This window comes from Pseudopodoces humilis, chromosome 17 (genome assembly GCF_049639895.1).
Source record: "Pseudopodoces humilis isolate 2021_Gansu_Grassland_sample_001 chromosome 17, ASM4963989v1, whole genome shotgun sequence".
Taxonomy (NCBI): domain Eukaryota; kingdom Metazoa; phylum Chordata; class Aves; order Passeriformes; family Paridae; genus Pseudopodoces; species Pseudopodoces humilis.
The window spans coordinates 10,731,497-10,756,121 of NC_142216.1; the positions used below are offsets into that span (position 1 = coordinate 10,731,497).

The window sequence follows — 24,625 nt, forward strand, 5'->3', positions numbered from 1 at the left end:
GCCTCCGCGGAGCGCGCGGTACCGCGGGAGACCCGCGGAGCTCCGCGCTCGTCATGGGCGACTACGACGCGGCCACCGCCTTCCTGGGCGAATGGGGACGCTTCCAGCGCCTCGTCTTCTTTCTGCTCAGCGCCAGCATCATTCCCAATGGCTTCAACGGGATGTCAATCGTGTTCCTGGCCGGCACGCCCGAGCACCGGTGCGTCGTTCCCCGCGGGGCCAACCTGAGCGGCGAGTGGCGCAACGCCAGCATCCCGCTGGAGCTGCGGGGCGGGCAGGAGGCACCGAGCCGCTGCCGCCGCTACCGCCTGGCCGCGCTCGCCAACTTCTCGGCGCTGGGGCTGCGACCCGGCTCCGATGTGGAGCTGGAGGCGCTGGAGCAGGAGCCGTGCCTGGACGGCTGGGAGTACAGCCGCGATGTCTATCGCTCCACCATCGTCACCGAGGTGCGCGGCCGCGGTGACACCCCTACCCCGGGCCATGCCGGGGCCTGTCATTCTGTCTGGGGGAGGGTGAACAGGGAGCAGGAACCATCGGGTGAAGTGCCCGAAGGAAAGAGTCCGGGGGGGAGTGACGATGAGAGGAGCGAGAGGGATGCGAGAAGTAAAGGTTGACGAAGGAGCTGCGCGCCCTCGCCATTCCAGCTGTGTTTTCCAGCTTGTTTTACTCTGATATAGGTTTGGGTGGAGGGGGAGACAGAGGCTGAAAATTGAAGCCCGCTAGTTTCCTCCTGACACACGCTGACCATTCCGGTAAATTTTCTGTGTGATGGAATTGCTCGTCCCCAGTGCAGCGTTGAATGGGGACACGGACACGTTCGGGTAAACACACACCTAGCCTGGCTGGGGCTAGAGCACAGTGGAGCCTCGCTGGCCCCACGCCCTGGAATGCCGGTGGCTTCCGTGGCCATGGGCGCTGGGCTGGTGGGAGGCAGGTGCCGTGGTCACCCCTGCGGGAACCTGAGCTGGCTGCAGCTGGGCTGCCCGGCCGCTTTGTAAGGCTCTGCAGTGGCATCATTTGTGCGGAGTGTCACACTCTGTGGGAACATCAGCGGTGCTTGTTTGGGTCTTCTGGCCGTGCCGTGGTGTGGTGGCAGGGACCTGCTGTTCTGTAACGCTGGCACGGAGCGTGGAGCTCCGTTAGAGAAGGAAAATTATTCCGCTGAAGCAGTGCTGTTGCTTTTCTTCGTTGTGTAAGGGGTTTCAGGGAATAACGGGCTCACCTTCGTGCCAGGCAATGACAACTGGCAGGCTCTGTGGTCCTGCAGCCGAGCGAGCCCCAGGTAGCCAAGGGCCACCCTCCTCATCCACTGATGGCTCAGCCTCAGGGTGCATGAGCGGGTATGGGTGTGGAACCCTCCTCAGCAGTGCCTGTGAGTCAGCAGCAACATCTGCCACCAAAGAAATCCAAGGATGGCACAGCCAGGAAAGGTCCTGATAATGAGGAGTCTGTGCCCTGAGGAGGGTCAGTGCGAGGGGTGTGCAGACATGCCAGGCAGGCAGGATGCGGGCAGGAGATGTCAGCCTCTTGTCACCTGCTCAAAGGGATGTCACTGGCACATGTGACACTTGCCATTTGTGCTGGCACTCCTGCTCAGTTGCTGGGAATCCCTCAAAATAGGACATCAAGGCAGAGGTTCATGGGAAGTTTGCCCTGCTCCTGGCCATGGGCAAACTGAAGCAGCAGCCTGGCTGCAGGAATGGCTGCATGGCGGGTGCCTGGCGGCCACCTCTGGCACAGACAATGCCACTCACAGCCAGAAGGAGCTCAGTTTATCCTGGTGTGTCTATGAACTTCTGGTCTCTGTTTTGGAGCCAGTGCTTGCTCTGGGAAGGCAGTAAATGAAGCAAAAGGAGGAGAAATGTGATTCTTCTTAATGAACAGTAAATAATTTGTGTTGTCAGATGCCAAATGAGCATTCCATACAGGATTTGGATGGGACATAGCAGTGGGGTTTGCCATGGGGCCTGGGGCATGCTGGAGAGGCAATAGCACATTCAGAGACGGAAACCAAGTGTCAGGTTCCCATCTGTAAGCCAGATGGAAAAGAAGGATACTTGTTTTGATTCAAAATTGTCACGGACATTTGGAAAAAATGCAGAATTTGGTTTCAAAACAAGGAAAACAGGCACTGATTAAATGCTGGAAAGAGGCAGTTTAGCCAAATTTGAGATGCTTATTTTTGTACCCAACATTTTTCTCTGTATTAGGAAAGACAAGCCAGGACATGCCATCAGAAGAGCTCAGTGAAGAAACAGCTTCAGTTCAAGAACTCAGCTGAAGAACAGACTTGATGGTACAGGATTAAGCTCTGGAGACTTAATTTGATTTGTTCAATTGCATTAAATCCATTTATTAGTGTTGCTTGAAGGGAAGTGGGAGATGCCAGCTCAGCACCTGTGTTACCTCATCTGTGAGGACGTGGTAAACACTGGGAACAGAGAATCCCAGACTGGGACATTTTTGTGGTCTTAAAATGGAGATAATGAGGAAAGGTAAATGTGTCTACAGGTGGTCTTTGGGCCAGGATGATGCAAGAAAGGGGCTATAAGTGTAATGGTGAGCAAGTGGAAATGTGAGTCATTCTGGGGGCTGCAGGGTTTCCTTTTTCTATTGGCAGGCTCCTGGGGTCTGTTACATTGGTATTCTTTTCTGGAACTTAATCTAATTTTCTCTTACTTCCAGATAATAATGCTCAGATCAAACATGCATTAGAGGCTCAAGGAGAGACACTGATATTGCCCTTAGGAGTAGGCATTAGGATCCAATTAGTTCCCTTGAGCCAGGCTGTCACCCAGCACTGTTCCCTGGGGACACACTGAGCTACTCTCCACCACTGGGACATGGCATGTACTCTAGGCAGCACTTAGAAGCCCCTGCAAAGGGCAGAGTGAGTGCTGGAGGCTTTACTGGGGCTACTGATCTGTCACCTGTGTCATCCTGCTCAGTTCCTGCCCCAGCCCTGGCACTGATAATAGTGAAGGCAGAAACTAGAAGCTTTTAGGACTTGTAGAGGCAAGAGACTGAATAAGAATTGCTGAATTTCAAAGTGGTTTGAAGGCATCTGAAGGTCTTTTCTCTTTTCTTCTGTTCTGGCTTTTTCCATCAGTGGAGAGCAGCCCTGCCCAGCACTGGAAGCCCACCAAGCTCGGGCATGGAGGTGCTTGTGCTTGTCACTTGTGCACTGAGCAGAGCTGGTCTCATTGCTGGACCTGGTTCCCTGGGGGCAGGATGGGGCCATCTGTGAATAATTAACACTTCTTAAGTTATTCATCGTCAGCTTTACTCTTGGAAGCAAGTTCAGATTTTCCCTGGTTTGCAGCCCCACCCATTAATACAAAGCTCCACTAGAGTTTTCTGCTCTGATGTGAATGGGTTGTAGTCAGGATGTTAATTAGGGATTTCTGATTGGCAGGGGGGCACTTTGGGCAGTCAGGGCACCTTCTCCAGCAATTTCAGTTTTTCAGAAAGCTTGTCCATCTGTAGTGTTCTTACCAGCAGCACCTAGCAGAATTGGCTCTTCCAGTATCTGGGAGCTTGCTGGAAAGGGTTGTGGGGATTTTACAGGAATAAAGTGATTTAATAACAGTGTTCTTGAGAAGCTTCTATTCCTAGCATTCAGAAGTCTTGCTTGGAATCTTACATGAACTTTGCTCCCCAGTTTGCTTTGCCGGGGACATTACAGAATTACCTATTTTCTAGTTAATGTATAATTAGCCCAGCAGAGACAGTTTGGAAGTTCTAACTGTAGGCAGTTCAGCTGTGGCTGGGCTGTAGCTCCTGTGGCCATGGTGTGCTTGGTGCTGTCTGTGATGGATGCAGCCTCTGAGGAAGGGCTCAAACAAGCTACATTTCACTTTTCCCTCTACACTGAAGCATTAGTGAAACCTTACCATGTTGGTATCTGGTTGATCACTGTGCAGTGCCATGGCATGAGCCTCAGTTAGAGTGAGTGCCTGTAGGGATGAGAGGCTGGAATTTGGAAGATGAGGTGTAATTGTAGAGTAGGGCTGTATTGCTTAGGTACCATGTGATATTTGAGCTAAAATAGGTGGTTTGTTCACTCAGCAGCTTCAGGTATACTTAAAATCAGATGGATTTGATGTGTTTGTGTGATTTCTGGTCAAATGCAGTGAGTTCTAGTAAACAGTAACCCCTCTTTGGACAGCCAGCTGTTTATACATTCCCCAAATCTGAAGGACTTGACCCTGTACAGTGAATTTTTGCTGGGTATGCAGTATGTCATGGGAAAAAGTGGAGCAAACACTTGAATAGGAAGCATTTGGCACCAAGGAGGTAATGCAGTTTCATGGGCAAGTTATTATTTAGCTGGGTTTATGTTACAGCCAAAGAGCCTTTAGCACCATGGAAACATTTTGAAAACTCTGATCCTTAACCTCGAGCAACTCAAGTCTGAAGGTTTGGGAGCAGGTGCTGTGCTGGTGGCCCCAGACCAGGGTGCTCAGCACCCAGATAATTAACAATAGTTTGTATGAGTTGCAAATTCTGCCACCGTTGGTCGACAGCTTTCCCCAAATGGGGAGAGGAAGGTACAGCAGGATGTGGTAAAAGACCTCTGCAGTGTACTTTGAATGCTATGATTTTTGTAGCTGAATTTTGCTTTGTTTTAAATACTGGACTTGATTTTTACCAACCTTGTTTACAGAAATGTGTTTTCTTTCACAGGTGAAGCAGATCCCTGCATCTGTTTTTCACAACTTGCATCCTTGATTGTACCAGAGCCCCACTGACCCACATGCTAACCTCCACCTTCTCAAAATACAGTGCAGACAAGTGCAGGTGTGTGCCCAGATGGGCCCACACTTCACCACCTTTCCCTTCCCAGCAGGGACAAGAAAATACCTTACAGAAAATTCTGCCCTAGGGTTCTTTTTGTTCTTAATCAGATTTAAGTCTTGGAGGCACATTTTAGTCCACAAGTCTCCTTGTTCCTGCACTGAAGACCTGTGTGCTCCTCAGGAAGAAGTACAGGCTGTGTTTTTAACCTCAACTTGTTGGTTTTTTTTTTTTTTGTCATGTAGCTGGTGTTACTTTGCAGGCTGGGAAAAGGGCAGAGGTACTTGACTTCCCTCTGCTGGCAGCATACTTCTGTTCTGTCTGAAAATAGGCATTAATTGCATCTCTTTCCTAAATTATAATCCAAAGCAAACCGCATCAAACCACACCGCCTTCCTCCTTGTTTTGGGGTTTGCTTGCCTGTTATGCAGCAGCAATGAAACTCATCTCCCAGTTCACCAGTGGTTTGTTTTTCTCAGGGCTTGTGGTGCCATCAGACAGCACTTGGGTGTCTCTAACACAAGAGTTGCTCCTTGTTGCCTGCAGTTGCTCAGGAGCCTGAGCAGTTCTGATGGCAGGTTTCTGCTCCATCACCAAGCCTTTGCCTGTGCTTGGCCCATCCGTTCTCTGAGCAGAGGGTGAGTGCTGGTGCAGGCAATGACCCTGCTCTCTGATTGCATGGCTAATTATTAAAATTATGCTGTATTTTATGATCTAACTAGCTTACCGGTGTGGTAGAATTATTTGATCTGAGAGTGACATGTTTGAAGCCTCTCCCTAAGTACTCCTGGCAGGCATGCCTTAACCAGATTAGTCACCAGGAAGGGAGCAAGCCTTGGCAGAGACTTGCTCAGCTGTAACTTCAGTGGACAGAGGCTCATGATGCCATTTCTATTTTTTTTAAAAACCTTGTCTGAAGTTATGAGTAATTTTAGGTGGAAGTTTCCACACTGGCTCCTGTCCTAAGTCTGCAGCCCCAGCCAGCTGCAGTTGTGAGGCTGTGAGTGATGGGTGTCAGTGGTGAAGGTTGTGGGGTAGAACAGAATCTGGTAACACTTCAGTGCAAGAAAAGAGATTTCATTCTGTGTGTCTTCTTACATATGTTTTGTCAGCCCCAGAAGTTAGAGATGCAGCAGGTTTTGTGCTGGAAGATGTGAGCTAGAAGTGGTCCTTAGCTGGCATGGTTCTTTACCCATCTCCATTGCTCTATTTCACTGGAAGCATCTTGGACCATGGGGAGCCAGGTCCAGGGGTCTGGTGGGTACATGATGGGAGGATTGTACTGGAAACAGGTCCAGGGCAGCCCCTGAGCTGCACACACGGGCTCCCATCAGGTATGGCATTGCTGGCTGCTCATCCCTTCAGAGGCAATGGGGCTGTGTCAGACAGCTGCTGGTGTTTTGGCCTCATGGAGCTGCTGGAGGAGGCATTCACTTTCCCTTCTTTTTCCAGTGCTTTAAGCAGGGTGTTCCAGCAGCAACCTTGACCAAGAAAACAGTGCCAGTGACGAGTGGGAGATGTGGGGAAGCAGAATTCCATTGCATGGAAATGTGTGTGTCTCCAAGCAGCAGCCCCTGTGCTGGAGGAGGCTTGGTGCAGCACTGGGGCTGTGTCTGAGCACAGGTCTTTCTCTTGCAGTGGAACCTGGTGTGTGAGGACAACTGGAAAGCCCCACTGACCACCTCCCTCTTCTTTGTGGGGGTCCTCATCGGCTCCTTCATCTCAGGGCAGCTCTCAGACAGGTAAAGCCGTGGGCAGAGCAGGGCAGACCTGGGGCATTTGTTTTTAAGAGACAAAAGAAATGAAATGTCCAGTACTTTTGAGTTCTGATCAAAATTAGGTAACTGGCCTGGCTTCTTCAAAAATTCCATCATGGTCTAGGTGAAAGATTTCTCTCTCGTGCACTTCAGAGCCCAGGGACTGATCTCCCCAAGGAGCCCATGTGGCTGTTTTGCAGATTGATGCAGTGGGTTTCCCTTCACAAGCCACCTCCCACTTGTTTCTTCATCCAGTCCTTTTAGTAGTTTAAAAGATGCTGGGTTTTGTTACACATTAACTGATAAACCCTTGTTAGAACTGCAAGATAGAAACTTGACCTTTGAATGAAATCTGCATAGAAGAGATGGTTTGGTGGAAACAGAGTAAGGACGTATGAGAGGAAGGAAAAAAAGATAACCTGAAAATTATAGCATTTGATTATTGTCTCAACAGTGTTGAGGTTTTTGCCTTACAAGTGTTGAATGCAGAATATACATTCCCTCTGCAAACCTCTGCTCCCCCAGTCCATCCAGCCCTCAGCCCTGTGTCCATACTCACATGGTGGGGTCTCTGATCCTGCTGTGACTGCTGTCTGGGAATGAGGATGTCACAAGATAGCAGTGTTCCTCTGGGTGCTTAGCAGAGGGGTTTCAAAACTCACTGGGAATCAATCCTAAAGCCTCCAGCATTAAATTCCATGTGATCTGAATTTAATCACCTGACTTCTGCCCCAGTGCAGAAGTCAGTTGGTGTTACTGTTTGAAAGAGAGATGAGATAATCACTAAATCCCAGTGGTGCCATTTGCCCAGTGGGAGCATTTGAGGAAGTGTGTGTGCCCTGTTGGCAGCACAGCCACTGAGAGCCCAGCTCATGCCTTCCCACGTGAACTTCCTTGGATTATTTGGGGGTTTTGTCAGTAAAGGGTAATCTGAGCCTGTACCTAAGCCATTTCCCCATAACTGCTAGAGAAGTCTTTCCCAAGTGAAGGGTTGCTGCAGACAGCAGGCGATGCAGCCCATGCAGCATCTGTGCTCAAAGGTATCAAAACCTGTGTGTGAGCTTGTCCTGCCTCTCCAGGACAACATGCCACGTAATCCTAATGCAGAGAAACAGGTGAGAGAAATGTAGCTACAGTGAGAGGCAACTCAGAGTAAAACCAGTTGACAAAGTGGTTTAGCACACTCAAAGCATAATGGTGTTGCAAGGTATAGATGCCAGTAGCCTAAAAGCCATAATTTCCTAACTTTCAGGTGTGTGGGTCACAGTCTGCATGTAATCTCCCTATTGTACTGTTGCCTAGTCTCCTTAATCTCTTTATAGTGTCTCTCTTATGTTTCTGCTCATAGCTTTTCTTCTCTGTTTGTCTCATGGGTCTTGGAAATGTTAATATTTTTTAGTATATATGACAGTAATAAAATTATTTAAGATGCACAGAACTTCAGGTTGTGCTAAGAGGCATCACTTGAGATTGGATATTTGTTCTCCCTTGTGTCCTCTTACATTGCCCCCAACATAAATACCTGATGTTTCAGTAATAATCTTTTTCTTTACCAAAGGTTTGGCAGGAAGACTATCCTTTTTTTGACAATGGCTGTGCAGACTGGCTTTAGCTTCCTGCAGATCTTTTCCACCAGCTGGGAGATGTTCACAGTCCTCTTTCTCATTGTGGGGATGGGACAGATCTCTAACTACGTGGTGGCCTTCATTTTGGGTATGAATATGTTTGCATTAGATTAAATGTTTGCTTAATGTACTGTCACTTTTTTTCCCCTCTGAATCTGGATCATTTAATTAGACAGTGGTAAATCTATATTGGTAAAATACCTACTTTAGGCCAGTATGATTATTTTTTTTCCTCTGTGATTCTTTAAGCCTATACTTGAAGGTGTAGTACTACTATACTGTAGGTTTAGGGGAAGAAAGCAGGAAGAGTCTAAATAAACATCCATTTTGTTCCTCTCTGGAGAAGACATTCAAGACAGCCTTCAGGGTTTAGCAGCAGCAGCAGGTCTGAGATAGAGAAGGCATTTTGGTTCATCCTTGTCTCCCTCTACACCCTTTGCAGAGAGGTCAGTGCATACCTGAGTACAAAGCCTTGGAGCAAACCAGCAGTTCCCAGGCACAGTGAGTGTCAGTGGGACCAGAGCAGAGGAGCAGGGTGGGTGCCAAAGCCCCATTAGCCATAAAGTCATTGCTTTCAGTGTTGAGATCAGTGATAAAGTGTTAAGTTTTGGAAGATAAGATTTGCTTTATTTTCTATGGGGAGTGTAGGAAGAAGGACCCAGCAGCTGCATGGCTACAGTTGCTGCCTGGGGACCCTGCAGGGAACAAGGGACCCCATGGGGAAGGGGACCCCACAGAGGCTCCCACTGGACACCTGAGTTTCAGGAAAGGCAACTGCATGGGCAAATTATGAGAATGAGTGATACAGGTCTCAGGGGGGAAACTGGCATTTTCAAGCATTGCCTTTAAAGTGTGTATAAATATATATTTATGGGTGTTTTTAAACCCCTAGTGTCAACATTACAATTTGGAGATCATAATGTGAGCTAGATTAAAATTGTAGATTACTACTTAATGCTGGTTTTTCCTACCCCATGAGGTTTAATGGGGAAAAAATAGTTCAGAAGAGCATAATATGAAGTCTGCTAAGAAGAGGATACAGCATTATGTCCCCAAGCAGCCACGAGTCACTGCTGCCTATGGCACAGGGAGGATTAAGGTCAGGCTGTCAGCAGGAAGATCCCTTGTTGCCATCAGCATTATAACTGTTCCTGCCCTTGCTGTCACAATTGCCACTGCTCTCGCTGTCCTGGTAGTTTAATTCTTGTGTGGAGCTGATGGAGCAGGAACAAATGCCTGCCATGGGAAGGCTGGGAGGTACAGCACTGGGTAAAGCTGAAAATCCTTGTGGAAACACATGGGTCTTGTGTAGCACAAGGTGTGGGGTCTGATCAAGCAGGAGTTTAGCTCCCAGCTCCCCTGGGAAGGTGGGGCACAGCTGGATGGGGACTGGGATGCTGTTTCAGTGCTCAGCAGAAGCAAAGCTGGGAGGGAGGACCAGGAGCACCCCACTGGGCAAATGGTGCTACTGTTGAGAGGGGGGACTGGATTTTCCCTGCTATCATTGGGCTTGTTTAATTAGTTAGCTGTTTGCTGGCCCTTGCCCCATTGTGTTGTCTCTTCTACCATCCCCTCTTCTGTAGAGTTGTCACAGCACAATGGCTCCCAGGGAGAAGAGAGGCAGATTCCTGGGGCACTTGCCCGTGGTGCTGGCCATTCCCCAGCAGCCTTGAGGCTGGTTCTAAGGGCAGGATTAATCTAAACCAACTTAAATGATAGCTTCCTCATTTAAGTGAGCTGTCAGCTGACTGTCATGGGTGAGGAGGGAGGTCCTTCCCACCCTACACCCCATAGCCAGCATGTCCCCATAAGCACTGTGACTTCTGCCTGTGGCAAGGCAAACCCAGGAGCTTCCAGGAAGCTGCACATGATAGAGGTACTGAATAGGAGAATATACCCATAATAAGGAAAGTAACTCCACATCCTGATTACAGGGGGTGCTGGAGATGATCCCCTTGTTTCATCCAAGAGCAGGCAGGGCTGACCTGCGCTTGGGAGGGGAGCAGTGACATTAGCACCTATAAACCATTGACCCTGGCTGTGCTGCAGCCCTGGCACCCTCCATCCCCAAGTGCAGTGGGTTTTTTCCTAAGTTCAGCCCAGGTTTCTCTTGTCATTCAAACTTTCAACATCCAAACCTCTGTTGTCTCCCCATGTGTAGCTCAGACTCTGTTTCAGCATCCTTAGCCACACAGGCTCATGCTGCCCTTTGCACTATTGCCCACCTTCATGGAAATAGTTCCCCCCTGAGCTGTTGATGAACTTCTGTAGTCAATGTTAAAGTTTTTTCAACCACGTGCTGTGAAATTTCTCTCTTAGCTTTAGTTCTTGGTTATTCTCTGTGCTCAAAATTGTCGTGTTCAGGTTCTGGGACTGTAAAACACTAAAGAGATTTGCAAAGGCATGTTGGTAATGTCCAAGAACTGTTACTTCATGGCTAGGAGAATGAGGTAAGAGGAAAGACAGGAGAGATGTCATCTCATACTGTGTTTAGATCTACACAAATTATAATGTAACATTTAACACACTTAAACCAATGTTTCAAGTACCAGACCTCTCCCAAGAAAGCCCCTCTAAACAAGAGCAAGTCAAGAGGAAGATGGTATCATTTATCCCTACACACTCATTTTAGCCCAGCAAATTCTTATTTTCAGGTTTTTTTTTTACTGTGACTTTATTCAGTTACTCCAGGTTTCTGAAATGAGAATTCATGTAACTATGAAATAGGAGGATTTTCCAGTCTTGGGTATTTTTTTCCATCTTGTCTGCAATAATGAATGTTGAAGTTGTTGCCATGATACACAGCCCAAGTACACTCCACACTTTGTGACCCTCGTATTCACTCAGTGTCATTTGTGTTTTAATTGAGTCCAGATCAAACTGTGGCATTTATGGCCCTTGTGGTGCTCCTAATGTGAAGGAAGAGCTCTGTAGACCAGGGACTGAGAGCTCAAGAAGTGGGGTGGACCTGAGGGCTTGACTGGATTCTCTAAGCAGTGTCTGGGTGTTTTATTGTAAAAGAATTTAGGTGCTGTTGAAGCTTAGAGCTGTCTCAGTTTTTATTACTCGCTATTAGGTTGCTGCATGGTGCAATGGCTGTAGGATGCTTTCCCTGACTACTGCCTGGCTACTGGAACAGTAACATTGCTAGAGGATAGCATCTTCCCTGGTTCTGTCCTTCAGCCCATCATGTGCTGATCCAACATTCCAAACTTTCTTCTGTTCCAAAAAATAGCTTGGAAATTTGTTTCTACCTCACCTCACTATAAATTCACATCCTTCCATCCCATGTCAGTCTGCTGTGCTCAGACCTTTGCTCTTCCAAGTGCCCAGCAGTGAATTGCATCTTAAATCTAGATGGGTTAAGTGGGGGAGCATGATGTGTCCTAGGTGAGCATGTGGGGAAGGCTCCTGGAAGTCTGCCAGCCATCCCCTATGCCTGTCCTTACCTGTGTCTGCCAATGCATTAATCAAAGCAAAGAGAAGTAGCTTCTTTATCTGAAGGTTCCCAATACTCCCAGCAGCTTTTCTGTACAGGGGGTCTGTGCTGTGCTGCTCTTTTCTAAGATAGTTTAGCTTATTTTTTTGTTTGTAAATGCAATGAAATATTTAGTCATGCTTGAAAACAAAGAGTCAAAATGCTAATCCAACCTCCCTTGTTTTAAACAGGCACAGAAATTCTTGGCAAATCAGTTCGTATTCTATTCTCTACATTAGGAGTTTGCATATTTTTTGCAATTGGCTACATGTTGCTGCCACTGTTTGCTTACTTCATCAGAGACTGGCGGATGCTGCTGCTGGCGCTCACTGTCCCGGGGCTGTTCTGCATCCCACTCTGGTGGTGAGTCCATGTCCAGGCCACGCTTCCCACCTCTCCTCCCTCCTGATGCTCTTTGTGCTAGGTGCTGGGTAATGGCAGAGGGTCAGGGAGGAGGGGCAGTCTTCTATTCACCATGTGAGAAAGCTTTGCCTTGAGGGGGCATGTTTTTGTTTGGGCTTTTCTTGCCAATTTTAAGTCGAGTAACTACCTAGAGAGCCTCGTTGGTGGTGTGTACTTGAAGCCCTGCTCTTTTTAGGTGGACAGAAGCACTGAAGAAGGGCAGATAGCCCTGTTTGGTTGCTGCCTTGGGCATCTGCTGTTTTCTGAAGGGACAGGTGTTTGAAAATAGGAAAGGAAAATTCAGGTATCACTCACTCTTAAAAAAAGGATAATTCACAACAGGAGTTCTTTCATATTATTCAAGGAACTCCTTTCTTTTTGCTATATTGAAAAAGTTATATCTGTAAGTGAGGAATTAGTGTCTTTATAGCAGTTAAGTGATTTAGACACATTCTTCTATAGTCTAAAAGACCTCCTGCATGTCCCAGTCTTGTTAGAAGTATCTGCTGATGGTTTGTTGGTTAGTTGGGGTTTTTTTAACCTTAGTCTTCAAGCCAATCCTTTGAAATGGTTTTCAGCTCTACCTCTGCTGTCATTGGATTTTAAAGACAGTCTGATTCTGTTTAAAGGTCAGTTTGCTTATTTCATTTGAAGTGTTTGAAATTCTATCATCACAGCAGCATTTCCCTCTGCACCAAGCAGCTGTTTTCTGGGGAGGCTGGTTTTGGGTGGGAGACTCTCAGATGTCTGCTATGGAACTGTGAGTCACTGTGAGAAATTTGTCCCATGAAGGCATGGCTTCAAAGTGCTGCTTTGAAATCTATGGGCTGGGAATTCCCAGGCCTTTTAAAAGCTTACACTTAAAAATGCCAAAAACTTCTTCTGATGGCACTTTATCTGGGGCCTGTGTGGGGCAGATGGGGATCAAGGTGCACTGGCAAAGCTCTGTTAAGGCAGGTTGGTGTTAACTGGCATTTTGGCATGTGGACCCACTGCTTCCACAGGCCACCTGACATGCACATCCCTCTGCTCTGCACCATTCTTGCTATTTTCTAATTTCCCTTCCAAATCCTCTAGAAGGTTCTCTGCATTATCTCTGCAGTCTCAAGACCCTCAGCTTTCCCAGAAAGAAGAGCAGTGGAGGCAGCTCATTTTACAGAAAGTCTCATTAGTGATTAATTATCAGATATAAATCATCTGATGATTATAATTATTGACCTGGTTTTGAGTCAGTCTTTAGGGCTCATCAGAAAAGGAGTGTCTGACCTGCTTTTTTCCAAGGAGAGGAAAAAGTGCTGCTGGCTTAAGGGAGCAAGATAGCATCTGTTAAGACCAAAGGATTTGGTTAAGGAAAGTTAAAGTTTTCTGTCCTGTGTTTGGTGTTAATTCATTCAACATGTGCCTGTAATTAATTAGAAAATGCCATCAACTCTGCAAGGGGACACTGCCCCTGCCCTCTGCCTGGAAGAATCTGCTTCAGAGCTGTGGTAACATGGTGAGGTTTGTATATAAGATTCCTATGACACAAAACCTTTAAATACATGCTGTGTGTATTTAAAACATTTCCACATTATGTTCAGTTTCCTAAGAATATTTTTGATTAACACTAGCTAAGCTACCCCTATCCTTTCTGTCTATCTGGTGACATCTGGTGGACATCAATTATTCCTTAAAAAACAGCCACTGAGGATAAAGCATCTACTTTAGCATGAGAATATGGCCCCATATATTTGAATTACATTGCCCACATGCTTCTGTGCTGGCTGTCTCCTGCTGCAAGCAATCTGTGAGATCTGAGTGTGACTCATAGGCACAATAAATATGTTATTTATAACTTGTTACTTTTGGGAAAACATTGTAATTTATTCTGAAACTTATTACAGGATCATTCCTGAGTCTCCTCGGTGGCTGATCTCCCAGGGAAGATATAAGGAGGCAGAAGCTATTATCCAAAAGGCTGCAAAACTAAATGGCATTCCAGCTCCAACTGTGCTTTTCGATACTCCAGAGGTATGTTCCACACATCTGGTACTTTACCTTGCTGGCACTTACCCATTTGGCTGGTTGACTTGTTGGGAATGCCAGCAAAGGACTGGTTTACAGCAGCAGCTGGCAGTGACTTGTTGACCTGTGGTAAGTGCTGGGTTAGTGAGATCGAAGTGAGAACCTCGGAGGGAGGTTTTGTTTGCTTTTCACAGTAAAATTCTCTTCCTCAACAGTGGTTTATTGTGGTTTTCAACGCAAGGGTGACCCAGATTGCTTCATCCTTTGGGCACTGCAAAGACCCAAGGAAAAAGTGTTTGTGCCCATTTCGGTTTAGCGACAGCCCTTTGCAGGGGGGCTGTGTGTGGGACCCTAAATAAGCACCCACATGAGCTGGGTTTGCATGGAGCCTGAGGGACTCTTCGGGTTGCACAAACCAGTCAAAGCACCTGAGTGCTACAAGGGGACTTGAAAACCATGATATAAGTGAAGACAGTGAAGAACATCAAGGTCTCCTTCAAAACTGTTTTTTCTGTATTTCATATTGATTGATTAAAAAGAAGAAAGTCTAGTGCAAACCTGGCAGCCCAGCAAGCCAGGGAGCATCATAGCCACAATGGAATGGCTGGTTCCTGTGCTCATCTCCCCCTCTACTGGCTCTGCCCTCACTGGAACTCCTCACAAAGAGGCACATTTTTCTTGTGCAAGGATCTTCCAGCCTTGCACCAGCAATGTCCCTGTGTCTGTAGGTCGGCTCTCCCTCTGTTGCCTTATACTGCCACCTGTGTTTTGTGTCTCCTGATAGAGTAGAATGTAAAGCACCATGTGCTCCTCTGCAGTGACTGCAGGACAAGGATGTTGCAAGTTACCCTTCCCCTGGGTAGGATCCATCACTTGGCTATGACACACATATTTTGGCTGAAGATCTCTTTCCCAAATGGAAGTTTTAGTTTAACTTGAAGTGGGTGTTCCAGTTATGGGAAGCTCATTCTACATCAACCATGGAAAAGCACTTCCTTTACTTCACAGCCAGGCCTCAGATGTCTTTCAAACTGGGAATGACTTTTTTGGATTGCAGCATTTAATCATTCTTGCATATTTTCTCAAAACAAGGAGACACTCACCTGCCTCGTGGAAATTTTGTGTGCCAAAGTATCTGTCCAAAAAAAGCCTGAGGATGATGTCTGCAAGCTAAGTCTCATGTTGGAAGTATTTTTCAAACATTAATGGAAAGACACTCCTTGGAAACCATAATCTGTTCCTAGGAAAGGGATAGATCCATCTATTCCTGGATAGTCCTGTAGGGAGAAGTAGGGTTGTTTGTTCTTTGGGCCTGGGGGAAGCCTGGCCACAAGTTCTGGCTTTGCCCTAGCAAGGGCAAAGTGTGCAGGCAGAAAGGCACCTTAATGCCATCCAGAAGATTCCTGCTTCAAGCCTCAAACTAGACTCTCCATCTCCAGTCTGAGGTGGTGGATGCTTGTATGGTGTGCCCTGGCCACCTCACCAACCTTTCTCATCTGTTCCTCTCCCTGTCAGGATGCTGGCAGGCAGCAAACCAGGGGGATTTCCTACATTCAATTCACATCACTTATGAAGGTTTAAGAGTTGAAAGGAGACAGTGCAGAGAATGGACAGAAAGATGCCTCTGGTACTTCTGGAAGCACTGTGTGAGATCCCTAAGGAAACATTAACTCATCTGTCTGGTCAGCTGATACTCATTTCTAATTACTCATCGTGGTGCAGTGAAAACTCTCCTGAGTACAGCTGGGTGCAGGGACAAGCTCCACCTAAGGACTGTGCTCTCTGGTGCAGAAGTAGCCTTTGGGCTGACCAGTTATCCCCTGATAGTCATAACATCATAACTGCCTGGATTGTGGGTAGCAGAGGTTGTTATGCTCTTAGGTGTGTGGGAATTTTTTTGGTTTTGTTTTCCTTTTTCCTTCAGATGCAGGATTCGAAGCCTCAGCAGCAGCAGAAGGCTATCCTTCTGGACCTATTTCGAACCCGAAACATTGCAACTATTACTATTATGTCATTACTTTTGTGGTAAGGAAATGTGTATTCCTAAAGTACCCAGGCAATAGAACAGTTTCTGATTTGAGGGCCATGCCACAGGTTTAGATACTAAGTCTGAGCCTTTGAGCCCAGCTCCAGTGGTCCTTGGCTGGTACATGGCCCTCAATGTCCTCACACCCACAGTGCATGAATACACAAGAATATGGAGATAGATATTAAATATTTAGAAAACTATATGTAACAACTTGTGTATTTTTAAGTACGTTGCTTTTTTTTAATTTTTTTTTTTAAATGCTCCCCATTTCTGTGATTTCTATTTGAAGAGAAATGTTCTTCTTGAAGCAAAGGCAACAACTCAGTAACATAATGAGAGCCAGACTCATGGCCAGCATTTTTGTTCTGTTTCTGTACTGTGTCCATCTCAGTGAGATCCTGGTCTCTGCCTGGGCAGCCACAAGAAATGAGGACCCAATAATGCCATATAGACAAACCAGAACTCTTTTCTGTCCATATTCCCCCCAGCAGAAAGGAACTGGCTAGCACATTTGGTAAGGCACTCCTGAGATCTGAAACCTGAACATCCAGCTCTCTGTGAAGATTAAATAAAGTATAATGGAACTACTGAGGGTGGGAGATCCTGACACTAGCTACAAGTAGGAATGCAGTTGGCTTGGGAAGCTTGCAGGAGTTTCATGTGTCATTGAGTCCATTGCAGTGAAAAGCCTTTGTGAACAACCTCCACAAAGCCTTTTACTTGGTGTAGTGTATGCAGGAAGGACAGAGAAATCTGAGGTGTCTTCAAGCTGCTGTGGATATGATCACTGAATGGAATGACAGAATTAGAAAGAGGGGGTTACCACCGAGAGTTTTTTAAGCCACAATGCCTGTGGCAGTGTTTTGCAATATCCTATTTTTGTAACAACGTCTGAGGCAACACTGAAAACTGCTGTTTTCTGGAATAATTTGGTTTTATTGCTTTTCTCAGGTTTTTTACATCAGTTGGTTACTTTGGGCTGTCCCTCAGCACTCCAGACTGGCATGGAAATGCCTACATCAACTGTTTCCTCTCAGCTGTTATTGAAGTTCCAGCTTATGTGATCGCCTGGCTTCTCCTCCGCTCCCTCCCACGGCGCTACTCCTTATCTGGCACCTTTTTTTTAGGGGGAAGTGTTGTCCTCTTCATTCAGCTGGTTCCTGCAGGTACAAAAATAAACATGTGACTTAAATATATGAAACATTCAAAATATGTTATGGTACTGTGTAATAGTTCTTCAAAATTACTGGAAACCAGGATCAAGTATTTGAGGTCAAGTTTATGATGATCCCTTCCAGCCTTAGCTTTTTTTTTTTTTTGCATTTGTATATGCTGAGTCATGCTTGACTCTCATTTATTGTGTCAGATTACCGAGCTTTATATAGTTCAGGGGGAACCAGCTTCTAAAATGAAAGCCAAAAGTGTACTGTGATTTATCTGGTTGTGCTTCTAGGCTACAAAAACCTCATCCAGATTTCACTGTGTGTAAATCTCCACAGGATTTTGTGAAAAAGGGGTGGGTTCAAGCTTGTAGTTTATTGCTGTGTAATCCAGTTTTGTTCCATTTCATGAATGCTGTTTTACTTGAAGACAACCAAAATCTGAAATATACAAAATAACCTGTCTACGCTATTCTTAGTGGGGAGTTTGGAGTCATCTAGCAATGGGATTTATAATTTGTACAATTTAAAAAAACCTAAAGCACCAGACTCATGACCTCTTAAAAAAACACAGCAATACAGTCTTTTGGATGTAGAAGTAATACAAGTAATTAACAGTTTCTTTTATTTTTTCTCCCCCAGAACTTAATGTCCTCTCTGTTGGACTGGTGATGCTTGGGAAGTTTGGCATCACAGCTGCGTTTTCAATGCTTTATGTCTACAATGTAGAGCTTTACCCAACACTGGTACGAAACATGGCAGTCGGAGCGACTTCCACAGCCTCTAGGCTGGGCAGCATCATTGCTCCTTACTTTGTTTACCTGGGTGAGATATCGTTTTTCATGCCTTGCACTACACAACTGCCCAGAGAAGCTTCTGCAGTGCAGGCTCAGCTTTAAGTCCCTTCACTTGTTGTCTTTTCAGTTCCTTCTCTCAGCTTGGGTGTGAGTTCACTGTCACACATGGAAGGAATTAAATGGAGCTCCCTGGGCTTCAGGGAAGGATCAAACACTTCATTCCTTTAGGGACCATTCATGCAGTGAATGAAGTGGGTTAGAGCTGGCCCAATACAATGATGATGTTTATAAACTGTGCAGGCAGAGTGGCTGAAATGATAATCACATCTCAGTATGTCGTTAGTTTCCCAGGAGAGTGTGACAAGAAGTGATCTTGCAAGTAAGGAAGTGTAGCAGTAGGAAATCCATTGCATGGTACTATACCAGTGCATCCCAAGGTGGGTATGTTGGGAGAGAAACCAGTGGGAATCCAGACATTCCCAGGATTTGCGCTCTCTAAAGTAACACATAGAAAACATACATGTTAAGTAGCATTGAAAGTGTGTTTACTTGAAGTGATTTTTTTAAATTTTTTTTTATTTATTTTCTAAGCCAGTCACCTCAGTATTCATTCATTTTGCTTTTTCTTATTGCTCAATATTTCTGTAAGCAGCATTATTAATTTCCTCATAGGCTTTTTTTTGACACTCAATGCCATCACATTGAATGCTGCGCATATATTAACTGACAAATATGTTTTGATTTGGTTTCTTTTTTTGTTTAATACATAAAAATGTTCCTCATGTTGCAGACAGGAAAGAGAGGTTAGGGGACTAAGGGTGAAAGTATCTGTGAATACCTGCTGTTCAGTCTGGGGGACTCAATCTCCTCTTTTTTTAATTCACATGTGATTTATTTCCTTCTGCCATCACTGGACCTATGTCAACTCTCTGCCCCTAATGAGTGCTGCTTCCTGCTGAGATCTTTGATACAACATGAGCATGACTTAGCTGGCTCTGACAAAACATTGCTGGTGTACTGCTGAGGGGTTAGTGCTGATTCTCCATGCCAGGAAAGTGGAGAGGAGATGACTATCTGTATCACTTCTGCATTCCAGTGTAACTGCAACACGCTGTACCAAAATGGTGAAAATACCTTGTCTTGGTTTCATACTTGTACAGTGGAAATGTAAAGTTAAAGGGTCATCAGGACTGTGATTCTCCTTAAGGTTTTCAGTCTCCATTGCAACACTAAGAGAGAAATATAGACAAAATAACATTTTTACTGTTTGTTTTTTGTGGGTTTGTGGGGCTTTTTTCTCCCAGGTAACAATGGGCTCAGTCTTTAAAATATCTTGTTCCAGACATCAAAATAGTTTCTTAAACTTTAAGAGGTTTTAGGGGAAACTAGTCAGCTGCTGCTATTTGCTACAGCTGAATTAGGACCTTGCAGTTCATCCAGCTCAAAACCACAGAGAAGATCAGATCAAAAACCTCAGCTCTGTGAGACATACCCAGGGACATCTCATTAATCTGAGTTTAATCCATACATTATAAAGCATATTGCTCTATCCCAGTTATAAAATAAAGCTGTCAACTCCAGTTTGGTACTTTCTCTATCTTCAGTACTTAAATTCCTATCTAATCCCTTTTCTGAAAGACCTTTTCATTACTGTGCTGTTGTTGACTTGAGGATCTTGCATCCTAAGCAGTTGTGTGCCAGCTTGAGGCTGCTGGCAGAGTCTCCTGCCCTCAAGTCCAAAATAATTTTCTGAATAGACCCAAGTCAGAGCCTCGGAAAGCCTGATGTTCCCTCCCTTTGCTGTAAGGAAGGCATTAAAGCATTTCCCCATTAATGAGCTGTTAGTCTGTAACTGACCTGTTCAGCTGACTTTGTCTCTTCCCTTCTTTTGCATCAGCCCAGCAGGATACATGATCTCAGGCAGTGATGAGTGCTTCATTGCTTTTTTTTAAAAAAAAGGCAATTTTATTCCCTCATACTGTATTATTTAATAGAGGATTGGGTTCTTAATGACAGTGTGCTACTGAAGGCTCCAACAGAGCTATTGCCTTGCAAAGATGTTGATTATCCCAGTTGAAAATATAAAAAAAACCCAACCAACCAACAAAAAAAACAAAAAAAAACCACCCCAAAACCCAAAACAACCCAACAAACAAAAAAACTACCCACACTTTTAGCTGCTACACAAATATTGGGGTTGGCATGAAATTATGGTAGGTGTGGCCATCTAAGAGCACATGTTGAAGCTTTAAAATTGCAAAGTCCCTTTGACTGCTGGCAGGTAATAGATGTAATTCAGCTTTGGATTCACCTTTGATATTGATGAATCGTTCAGCTAATTATTCCAAATTAATTATGCATCACAGCAGTGTCTGGAACATAAACTTTACATGTGGGTTTGTCAATTGTGGACATTAATTACTCTTGGGATGTTCTGTGTTCTGCCAGGTGCCTATGACAGGTTCCTACCGTATATCCTGATGGGAAGCCTGACTGTGCTGATTGGGATCCTTACCCTGTTTCTCCCAGAGAGCTATGGCAATCCACTGCCTGAGAGCTTTGAGCAGATGCTGAAGGTGAAATGGTAAGGCAGCTTTCATTCATCCCGTGCTTCACAGCTATTCAGAGCACAGTCCCTTTTTACAATCAGGAAACGTGTTTCTTCAGGTCCACTGCAAAACTTCAAAGCTTTCAAAGTGCCCTTCAGATTGTTTTCTTTTGGGTTGTTAATTTGACAGCCAATACATGATATAATTTCTCTGGAGTATCTGAACCCAAGAGCTGATGTGTGCTGGCAAAGCAAAGCTAACCTTCATAGCACCTTAAGGCTATTGCTTCAGATCTCTAGACACTTTCCATCCTATTATGTCATTTATTTTCCTTAACTCTTTATTTAAACTACTCCTTTAAATTATTTGTTTAGTAGGATTATATGCATTATTAGACCCTTCATTCTTCCAGTGTAAGTTCTTTAGGTACTATTCTAAATTAAACACAGGATTTCAACATTCTAGCCTCTTTCTGGGTGGCCAGAGGCAGGCCAGGACAGATTTTCCTCTTGTCTATATGATTTAGCTGTAAGTAATGACAGTTCTCTCGTCCCACCAACACTGCTATTTAGGGTACCCCGAGCAAACATTTCCACTAAAATCTATGCACATCCACTACAGTGAGAGAAAAATTCTTAAAGAAGCAGAGGGAAACTGAATTAACCAAAGAGCAGCTGCATAGCCAACATTCAGCTCAATGAGAACTGATGTTGGAACAGGATTTGCCCCTGTAAGCAATAATAGCTTGAAAAAGCTAGAATTCCCTGTGTCTGATTCCTAGTCAGTATAAGGAGCTGTCATTACGCTTTCAGAATAAGAAAAATTCCTCGGCCAGGTTCCTTGAGAAAGGACATGTTGCTCTTTATCACAATTAGGGACTTCCTACATAATCTCTCCTGTGGCTTTTCAGCTTTGCAGTTGATGAACTGTAGCTAGAAATCCTAGAGTCAAACCAGATTCCTCTTGGAGGTTTATTGTATCAACAGCCTGAAGTAACTGAATTATAATTGCTGAATGATGTTCAAGTTCCAAGTGTTGTTTACTGCACTGCTGCTGCCATCCAGCAAGGCACACTGTACAGAACATTATATTTTATCTAATGTTTATATAAGCAGTGTAACATGGTTATTGTAGTGGTGCTTATAGGAGAAGGAAGTGTCTGATGACACCCTGGAAAATGTTCTCAGTCTTTTACTTGCTTTCAGTTTCAGAAATGGGCAACAAACCACTGGCATTAGAAGTTCCAAGGAGAGTCCTAAAAGTCTGGTAACACCTTTGTGAAGATGTACCTCTCAGAGGGGCTGAAAGAAGAACAAAATCATCTGAAAATGCATTTTCTGCCAGAGGAAAATGAACAAAACCCAACAGCTACTGCACCATAGTTGTTATCCCCTGTGCTGCTGTCCCCAAATTTCATAGTATACTGACCAGATGCTGTCTACTCCTGTAGGACTATTTGTCTATAATTCAGTGTCCTGTTTGCTGGCATTTGATGGCAGAGACAGTCCCTGTTGAGAAATGGGGGCCTGTCTGTGCTAAACACAAGTCAAGGAGTAAGGTGGAAGTGAGCCTTAAAAATAATGCAGCAGTGACTTCAGGCACTCAGGTACTCTATAAAAGCTACTGAAAGGAAAAAAAAAAAAAAAAAAAAAAAGGCAAACCTAATGGTGTTTTTTCTCATTTTGTGTGTTGACTGGAAGAATGGGAGCCAGGTGTCTGCCTTTCAACACCTGAAAGAAAGATCCTGGCCTCCTTTGAAACCTGTGACCAAAGCCCATAGATTACTAAGTGGAGTCAGAATTTGTTTGTAGCAGAGCAGACATAGACTTCCCTGTAAGGATATGGGTTTTAAACATAGCATCAGAGTGGCTTTAGATGTCACTGCTTTTCCCAGGACTTGGGATCCCCCTGTTCCTGCAAAAGCTGCTGCTTTTTCATAAAGCCTGAGCCCACCCAAAACCCTCAGCTTTGTGAATCTTCAGTGTCTTTGGGGGAGAAAATCTTGAGCACTGAGTAAGGACTATAATTTGCTGACTTTCTGGTGGGTCACACCCACTTTGAACAGAAAAGTGAGCTGTAGCAAGTCCGTGATCCTGTCCTAACATGCCATGCAGTTATAGCTTTCAGGTTTTTTGTGGTATATAGGCATAAGCAGTTTTTACAGTCTCTTGAGGTGTTGTTTTTTCTTTTTCCCAAAGTATTTAATTTCTCCTTTGAATATATACCACTTTGTTCTGCACCTTCAGAGAACACTTACTGCAGTTTCAAAAGCTTTCATGAAACCTTTGTAGAATTTACAAACTTAAAGGTGGTTTGATGTTCACAAAAATCTGATTTTCTCTACTGGATATGTTCACCTGCAGCTGTTAAAAACTCAAAAGGACTAATTTGGGACCACAGGGTTTAAAAAAAAAACCCAAATACCAACAAAACCAGTGTTTTGTTTTTCAATCCTACAGATTATGTATGTTTGGTTTTTCAGGTTTTTTTTAAAATTCAGCAAAACTAGATTGGATGAAGACAAATGTAGAACTCAGAGTTGTGCTACTACTGTTTAATGAACACTACATTGTTTGAAGAGTGTAATTTCTATTATTTTTGTATTTATTGGCTGTATGTGGACTTCTTGGTCACTTAAAGTCTATCAGACCTGATAGACTTATTTTTATCCTCTATAAATAACAATTAGCCCTGATTCACCTTCTATAAGGGCCAACAAAAGCACAGTGTCTCATCTCTAATGTATGAGTTCAGGGTAGGTTGTCTTGTGCTGTCTCTTGGCACAAGAATGAGGCTCTCCCTGAAGTTCAAGCACAAATATGAAGCTTTATAACAAATGCAAGGAACTTGTGCAATTAACTCAAGCTGCTTTTGGGAGTGGAAATACTATTTTTAATTTCCAGCAGTTATGCTTTTGCCATAAATGTAACATGGCATGAGGGAACCAGTATTCTGTGACTCCTAATATTCTCATCCCTTCTCAATCAATTTCTCTAATAACAGCAGTATTTAATCTTACTTTTATTTTTACAGAATTAATCTAAAGAAGTACTCTTTAGATGTAACTAAATTTCTCAAGAAAGCCTTTTTATCAGCATAGGACAGGTTTGAGGACTTGAGTTAAATATAGATGGCCATATTTTTATGAAGATTGTTATTTTGAGACTTATTTTATATGATTGTAGGCTTGGGTGTTTCTAAAAGGTAAATATTTTTGTACTCTTGAACCTTTCAATATCTTAAAACCTGCTTTTCCTTTTTTAAATAAGAAAAGGTACAGTGTTTTTTAAAATACCGTATTTTAACCAGTCTCATTTTTCTTACTTAAACCATTGATCTTGAGCTAACGCCACATTTTAGTATTTTTAGCAGCAGATTTAATAATCTTTCAGAGGAGTGGAATGTCCTTAAAATTATGTGATGTTGTTATAAGGCCTTATGAAGTCTGAGCATAGTGGAAATGAGGGAAGCCCCAGTTGGATTGTACTCACTGATGCAGGGGTCATCACACTGTGCCTCACCTGTAACCTGTGTCACCTTCACTGGGGTCTCTCTTGTGCAACTTTTGATCCTCAGCTGACTTACGGGATCTGCTAATGCTTATATGAAGCTGTAGTAATTGTCAGTCATTGCCCTCTGTCTTCATTGTAATAAAAATGTGTACTGACATTGTTTCAACCTGCTTCCTGTGTGGATTCTATTTGAAGAGCAAGTCTCTGAATTTAAACACTTAGTGCCAAGAATTTTAAATAAATAAATAGTTAAATGTATTTAGCGTGGAAAAAAAAAATCCTAAAATAAGCTCTTCCACCACACAGGGAGGTTATGATGGTGTGGTACAGTTTTTCTGCCTTTCAGGTGCAAATCCCTGGAAGCTGACTCAGGCTCAAGGATGATTTTGTATTTTAACTCCTATTATGTCATTCATTTTACACCTTTGAGATTTTTCACAGCTGTGTGATTCCAACCCAGGATAAAAGATTTTAAATACAAGTGTTCCAAAAAAGTAAAAAAAGTACACTTTTTT

At 44.3% G+C, this 24,625-nt stretch overlaps 1 protein-coding gene across 2 annotated transcripts; it reads left to right on the top strand.

Annotated features, from left to right (window-relative positions):
• Positions 1 to 3: 3 nt before the first annotated feature.
• SLC22A4 (solute carrier family 22 member 4) lies at positions 4 to 24,276 on the top strand. Of its 2 annotated transcripts, none has more exons than XM_005523485.3 (10): positions 4 to 446; positions 6,436 to 6,539; positions 8,113 to 8,267; positions 11,849 to 12,020; positions 13,943 to 14,069; positions 15,988 to 16,088; positions 17,044 to 17,258; positions 17,895 to 18,077; positions 20,498 to 20,633; positions 21,804 to 24,276. In XM_005523485.3, the coding sequence occupies exons 1-10, from the start codon at positions 54 to 56 to the stop codon at positions 21,877 to 21,879; spliced, it is 1,662 nt and encodes a 553-aa protein (XP_005523542.1). In that variant the 5' UTR covers positions 4 to 53; the 3' UTR covers positions 21,880 to 24,276. The 2 variants fall into 2 exon arrangements, with proteins under 2 accessions (XP_005523542.1, XP_087919821.1); XM_088063695.1 differs by having other exon boundaries at positions 4 to 199.
• The last annotated feature ends 349 nt before the right edge of the window (positions 24,277 to 24,625 follow it).

Coding starts and splice junctions, on each gene's coding strand:
- SLC22A4 (XM_005523485.3), top strand. CDS start 54: ATGGGCGACTACGACGCGGCCACCGCCTTCCTGGGCGAATGGGGACGC. Junction 12,021..13,942: donor TTCTGCATCCCACTCTGGTG/GTGAGTCCATGT, acceptor AACTTATTACAG/GATCATTCCTGAGTCTCCTC. Junction 20,634..21,803: donor CAGATGCTGAAGGTGAAATG/GTAAGGCAGCTT, acceptor ACTTGCTTTCAG/TTTCAGAAATGGGCAACAAA.